Below are 7,500 nucleotides of genomic sequence, written 5' to 3'. Positions count from 1 at the left end.
TGTGTGTGTAGGACCTGACGGCGGCCCTCCTGGCCAAGGTGCAGGCGGGGCCCAGCGAGGTGGTGGAGGAGCTGAAGGCCCGGCTCAGCCTGAAGGAGAAGCTGTTCCAGGAGCTGCTGTCCGACCGCAGCCGCCAGTCACACGAGCACCAGGAACAGGTCCAGGGCCTGCTCAACACCATCAGCACCAAGGACCAGTACATACAGGTACTGAGCCACTGGTCTAGGAACTGGTAACAGACAGACAGACAGACAGACAGACAGACAGACAGACAGATAGCACATTATTCATACAACCGAATGGAAACTCATAGTGCTTTACATAGAAATATTTTTAAAAAGTCCAATAAAACAAATCAGTTATAAAACAAAAACCTAGCCTAAATTGTCAGTATTAAAAATACAGTCAAGTAACATTGCCCAACAGAACAAAATACACTATATATATAACAGACTGTAAACATATCCATCATGCTCAAAGATGCCCCCTGGTGGTGGTATTGACATGGTGAAAAGAAGACAGACAGACAGACAGACAGACAGATAGATAACAGAAATAAACTGTTTCTATCTCCTGCCTCCCTCCCCCCCAGGACTGTTCTGATAGGCTCTCCCAGGTGATTGCCGAGCGCACGGGCCAACTGAAGGAGCTGCGCAAGCTGCTGTCGTCACGGGAACGGGAGCTGGGCGAGCTGCGGCGGGAGAGAGAGAGGGAGACGGGGGAGACGGTGGGGGAGGCGGAGAGGCTGAGGGGCGTGCTGAGAGAGAAGGAGGCCTTCATCAAGGTGACTGACACACACACACACACACACACACACACACACACACACACACACACACACAGGAGAGGCTGAGGGGCGTGCTGAGAGAGAAGGAGGCCTTCATCAAGGTGACTGACACACACACACACACACACACACACACATATACACACACACACACACATATATACACACACACACACACACATATACACACACACACACACACACACACACAGGAGAGGCTGAGGGGCGTGCTGAGGGAGAAGGAGGCCTTCATCAAGGTGAACAACACACACACACACACACGCACACACACACATACACACAGACAGACAGACAGATAGATAGATACAGACACACACACACACACACACACACACACATATACACACACACCCCCACACCCCCACACACACACACACACACACACCGTTGACGTTAACTCCATCCCATGTTCTCCACCACAGGAGCTGATGCAGGTCCAGGATGAAGCCATGGAGTCCTCCTCCTCACCAGAGGGGGCAGCAGAGGCCACGGCCCTGCAGGAGGAGCTGCAGCTCGTGCTCAAGAAGGAGAAGGAAGCCCAGGTATATGAAAAGCACAACTTTCTATAATGCATTGAACACAAAATATACTAGACAGGTAGAGAGAGAGAGAGAGAGCCAGGCGCTCTAACTACAACACACAACATCTTCTCTCCCCCCTCCTCCTCCTCCTCTCCCTCCCCCTCTCTCCTGTCCTTCCCCCTCTCTCCTCTCCCCCCTCCCCCTCTCTCCTCTCCCTCCCCCTCTCTCCTGTCCTTCTCCTCCTCTCCTCCCCCTCTCTCCCTCCTCCTCCTCCTCTCCTCCCCCTCTCTCCTGTCCTCCAGCTGCAGCTCTCTGCCCTGCGTTCGTCTCTGGTCCTGGCCCAGGAAGCGGCCGCCAAGGACAGCACCGACCACCAGGTACGCCTCACCCCCACGCCCGTCCACAGAAGCGTGTGATACTAGATTCGCTTCAGTAAGCCCTTAGTTTCTCCCATTCATAGCTGTGTCAATAGCTCTCTCTCTCCCTCCCCCTCTCCCTCCCCCCCCCTCTCTCTCTCTCTCTCTCGTTCTCTCCCCCTCTCTCTCTCTCTCGTTCTCCCCTCCTCCCTCCCCCTCTCTCCCCCCTCTCTCTCCCTCCCCCTCCCCCTCTCTCTCCCCTCCCTCTCTCTCTCTCCCTCCCCTTCCCCTCTCTCTCTCTCTCTCCCTCCCTCCCCTGCCCTCCCCCCCGCTCCCCTCCCTCTCCCCTCTCCCTCCCTCGCTCCCTCCCTCCTCCCCCTCCCCCTCTCTCTATCTCTCTCCCTCCTCTCTCTCCCCCTCCCTCCCTCTCTCCCTCCCTCCCTCCCCCTCCCCCTCCCCTCCCCCTCCCCCTCTCTCTCAGTGTGTGTTGGAGCAGCTGGTATCAGAGTACCACAGTCTGAATGAAGCTCTGAGGACAGAGAAGAGACTGTACCAGAGCCTCACACACCTCCACTCCAGAGGGGCAGACAGGTAGGAGATAATACACACACCTATACACACCTGTAATACACACACCAATACACATCTTTGTGGGGGGTAGTGGTGGTCTAGTGGATAGTGTGTTGGACTTCCGATCGGAAGGTTGTGAGTTCAAATCCCGCCTGAAACCACACCACTACTAGTGTGCCCTTGGGTAAGGCACTTAGCCCTCAGTTACTCCAGGGGGACTGTCCCTGTAATTCGTAATTGTAAGTCGCTTTGGATAAAAGCGTCTGCTAAATGGCAAAATTAAATTAAATTAATTAAATTAACATCTGTTTCATAAGAATACACACTGAGGCCTTGAATGAGACCATACACACACCTGAATACACACCTGTGTCATAACAATGCAGGACACACACCTGTCAGGGGGACATAGGGGGAGGACCACAGCTCGTCCTTTCAACACAAAAAGGTTCAGAAACTGAAAAACAGGTTTCCATGTTTTATATTTCCAGGGCGTGGGTCACAGTCAACATGCCTGACGTCTCTCTGCAGTGTTTTAGGCTTGTTTTGGTTTTTTAGAAGGTTTTGGCCTTGAATAGTGTCATTGTCTCTCCTCCCTCCCATTGTCCCTTGTCCTTCCTCCCCCTCTCTCACCCCCTCCTCTCCTCTCTCACCCCCTCCTCCCACTCTCTCACCCTCCTCCTCTCCTCTCTCACCCCCTCCTCCCTCTCTCTCACTCTCTTCTCTCCTCTCTCACCCTCTCCTCCCCTCTCTCACCCCCTCTCCTCCCCTCTCTCACCCCCTCTCCTCCCCTCTCTCACCCCCCTCTACCCCTGTCTCACCCCCCTCCTCGCCTCTCTCACCTCCTCCTCCCTCTCTCACCCCCTCCTCCCTCTCTCTCTCACTCTCTCCTCTCTCACCCCTCCTCCCCTCTCTCACCCCCCTCTACCCCTGTCTCACCCCCCTCCTCGCCTCTCTCACCTCCTCCTCCCTCTCTCACCCCCTCCTCCCTCTCACTCTCTCCTCTCCTCTCTCACCCCCCTCTTCCCCTCTCTCACCCCCTCCTTCCCCCTCTTTCACCCCCTCCTCCTCCCCTCTCTCACCCCTCCTCCCCTCTCTCACCCCCTCCTCCCCCTCAGCAGCTCAGAGAAGAGCCAGGCCCTGCACACAGAACTGGACTCCGTTCAGGCGCTCCGTGGACAGCTGGAGGAGGTCCTAGCGAGGACCCGTAGCACGGCGCAGGCAGTGGAGAGGGCAGCTAAGAGGCAGCCTGACTCAGGAGGTGGGGATAGGCAGCAAAGACACCACACTAATTAACAAGATGCCTGTTCTGACTAACTTCACTCTCCCGGTTACTGTGGTTTGGTGTGAAGTGGCAACGTGCAACTCCCAATTTGTATTTATTATTATTATTATTAATATATTTATTAATATATTTCGTGAGTGTGTGTTTTTGATGGTGTTTTTTTTATATATTGTTTTTCTTTTTGCAAAACTGCCTGCGTATTGCTTTGCAGTGCGATTTGTATCTGTATCGCCATTTGTATGTTACTGTGTCTCACCGCTGTCAATGTTCCAGCCTTGTTGTCACGGTTACGTGGTGTTTTTAGACGAGTCGAGTTCATGCCTTTTACAGTGAAGCGTCTTACAGTCATCCATCTTTTTGTTTTACACCATCTTTGTGTACACAGTGTATACGCAGGCCCAAGGTATGCATCAGCTAAAAAATTAAAAGATGGCCACCTCTTCAAATAATTATTACCTCAGATTTAAGTCAATTGTAAAACAAAAAACATATCTTACTTTATTCCAGTTGTATTTTAGTAAGAAAGACATGCATGAGTTTGAACCATTGAGCTAGTGAGTATAGTAGGTAGTGTATAAAGATTGTGTTTGAGACAAGGACAATAATAGTACTGAAGAGTAGTACTGTATGGTAGCTCATGGTTGTATCTTAATTCACTAGTTTGTCAATCTCCAGTTTAGCCGTGCATCATGATATTTAGAATAATCCTATCCTATAATAGTATTATTATACTATTCTAAAGTGACTTTGATAGATCTTTTTTAGATTTCTTGTTAAACTTGAAAGAAAAAAATCACATCCAATGTGATACAAGCCTTAGGATAGATACCCAGTATCATTTCTAATAGCATCAGGTTAGATTAAGTAGATTAGGTTACTACAATTTCTGGATTAGCGTGCTAATCTCTGGTCGAGCCTTGCAGATGGAGCCCTCTTCGACACACCCTCTTTTGTACTTAAAATGGAAAGAAAGAAAATAAACATTTGCTGGCTTTTTGTTGAAAGCCGTTTGGGTATGGAATCTGTTGTCTTTGATTGGGGATTATTTTCGATTAATTATATTCCCAACCTCTATTCCTCCCCCTTTCACCCCATGTTGGACCCTCTACCCCTCCTCCTCGTACAGTAGCATAGCGCTGTATTCTCTCCATCCCGAGAGTCTGTCTGACTAGAATCTTCTGTCTCTCCTTAACACTAGAAGAGCCGTGAGGGGTCAGGGTGACCCCTGTGAGTAAAAAAAGAAAAAATCTGTCTTTGCACTCGATCAAATTTCAGGACCCTCCTTTCATGACTTTTCCTAGATATGGGCGTTCTGCCACCCAGTATCCTTACACTTTCAAAATCACTTCAGGATAAAACAGTTTAAAGTGTTTGTGTCTAAAAAGGGGGTCTATTTGACCCCCAAGGCAGCTCTACTAGTAGCTAAAATAGGCACGGCTGTTCTAGTGTTGAGTACACTGTTCCGGGCAATTCCATTACGTCTACATCCTTGTTGTCCTTCTCTGTCCCCAAACTCACGTCCATAACCACCACCACACACACTCCACTCACTGGGCTGAGACATTGTGTAAGCTACACACGAAGGACAACTGAAGATCTAGCAAGAAAAACATGACATGTGCTGCTAATATATTTATCTGAATAAATCAACAGGAAGATATTTCGGTTGATTGGTCATTTCTCAAATCAATGCTTTGGGTGAAGAAATTCAAATGAGCAAGGTCTCTCTAACCTTCTCAGTGTCCCGCAACCACAACCACACGTGCATGACACCCGCCCCAGCATGGTCTTCCTGTCTGCATGGCTATGTTGCGGTGATGTGCAGTACCATCGTTGTCCTCCAGAGGGCGGCAGAAACACTTACGACCAGAGTTTGAACACAAAGCCGTTAGTCGACGGTTAGGGGATAATAATGAAAGTGAAGTGAACTCACAGAGTTTCTTCCCTCTCTGGACCGTGCCGTGTGTGTTTGTCATCGTCCAGAAGTCCCTGATAAAGGTTTGTAAGTGTCCACAAGTCACACTCAAAGCTACACAGTGAGGTATTGTTACTTTATTTGAAGAACACTCTCTTTCTACTCTTCACAAAGTTATTTTTGGAGAGATGTGACCTACTACTTTAATAACTATTAATACAATCATGCAGTATTCATGATCACCAGTATATTAAGACTGAGGATGCCGTTTTCCCCTGTCTAAAATGGCCCCCTCTCTGTCCTACATCCCAAATAAACACTGGCTCACATCCAGGCAGTTTGTCTTCTACTTGACTTGGTGCTCATCGCTCCATAGACGACCTCCCCTCCCCCCCGCCTCATAGCTCACTGGCCCCCTAAGCAACAGACGAAGAGTTTTCCTATCATTGATAATTATGAATGTCAAACTCCCATCCGCATAGGTGGATGTGTAGGCCTATAGCACAATATTCACCATAGACATAGTTATTTATTGATGTACTGAATTGAGGTTATAGATTTTTGTTTACACACAGTTTGTAAAGTTAAAACTGTTATAAGTGTTTGACTAAAGTTATTCCTAGTTTTCTTTGACCGGTTGGTTCAGTTATCATAGATAATTATGAATGGCAAAATTCCCATCAGCCTAGGTGGATGTGTATAGCACAATATCCACTGTAGACAGAGTTATTTATTGATGTACTGAATTGAGGTTATCGATTGTTTACACAAAGTTTTTAAAGTTAACTAAACAGATATAACTAAAGTTATTCCTAGTTTTCTCAGTGTTTTTACTGTTTTAAAGGTGTTTGACTAAAGTATTCCTTAGTTCTTTGTGACCGGTTGGTACAGTGGCCTTGTGTTCTGTGGAGAGCGTTTCCCTGCTAGTAACAGTGTCGTACGTCTGTGTAGTCAGCCTGACTGGCCTCCACCCTTACACCACCCTTACACCACGCTTACATAACACCACAGAGACTCTTATCTCCCCCGTGGTGCAGACCTATGAGCAGATGCTTCCTGACTCTCTATTCACTCAATATCCCCTCCCCACAGGGTGTGTGTGTGTGTGTGTGTGTGTGTGTGTGTGTGTGTGTGTGTGTGTGCGTGCGTGCGTGCGTGCGTGCGTGCGTGCGTGCGTGCGTGCGTGCGTGCGTGCGTGTGTGTTATGGAACAGTTCCATTCTTCTCCTGTAATTACTGCCAGTCACATTCCATCAGGCCTCTACTTCCTGGCTGTGTGCCTCACCGCTGTGTGTGTGTGTGTGTGTGTGTGTGTGTGTGTGTGTGTGTGAGTGTGAGTGTGTGTGTGAGTATGTGTGTGTGTGTGTGGGGGGGGGGGGCTATCTGTACACCACAGTTCAATAGTGTGAATGTGTGTGGGTGTGTGGGTGTGTGTGTGTGTGCCTGTGTGAGTGTGTGGGGGGCTATCTGTACACCACAGTTCAATAGTGTCAGTGTGTGTGTGTGTGTGTGTGTGTGTGTGTGTGTCTCAGCGGAGTTGACACTTAGTGAAGTGATAGTAAATTGTTGCAGTAAGCATTTGGCATCATGGGGTTTTCAGTCAACAATCACCAGTGGAATGTGCTGGAATGTGCCATATTCAATATATTATCTGTGTCCTCCCCTCCCCTCTCGCATGTGTCCAATAACCTAACTATTTAGTTTTCACACTGCAAAAGCTAAAAAGGCAACTCCCAAAAACAAGAATAAAAAAGCAATAAAATGGGGGAGATATTACTACTAATATTACTCAACAAGCTAAATTATCTGCCAACAGAACAGGAACAGCAACATTTCACTTGCCAAGATATTCTTGAAAACAAGTAAAAAGATATCTTAAAACTAGCCCAGTCAGACAAAAAACAAGCATATTCATCCTTGATTTAAGATATTTAATCTAACTTAGATTTACTTTTTGCAGTGTAACAGTTTCTTCTCTCCTGGAATGCCTTCTTGAGGGCATACTTTGTGTGGTGAAATGGATAGAAAGTGGCAGGACTGCACTCA

General features: G+C 48.2%; 1 protein-coding gene across 1 annotated transcript in view; it reads left to right on the top strand.

Annotated features, from left to right (window-relative positions):
• Positions 1-7,500, top strand: part of LOC308171656 (myomegalin) — a gene marked incomplete at both ends in the record, with an annotated part of 46,046 nt that overhangs the window by 11,932 nt on the left and 26,614 nt on the right. Inside the window, 6 exon segments of the mRNA XM_080546531.1 lie at positions 12-206; positions 593-784; positions 1,231-1,350; positions 1,632-1,706; positions 2,167-2,276; positions 3,374-3,516. Coding sequence (XP_080402657.1) covers positions 12-206; positions 593-784; positions 1,231-1,350; positions 1,632-1,706; positions 2,167-2,276; positions 3,374-3,516 — 835 coding nt within the window.

The sequence above is a fragment of the Nansenia antarctica genome, assembly GCF_963989245.1.
Source record: "Nansenia antarctica genome assembly, chromosome: 16".
In the NCBI taxonomy this organism is placed as follows: domain Eukaryota; kingdom Metazoa; phylum Chordata; class Actinopteri; order Argentiniformes; family Microstomatidae; genus Nansenia; species Nansenia antarctica.
This window is presented reverse-complemented; position numbering and strand designations above follow the sequence as displayed.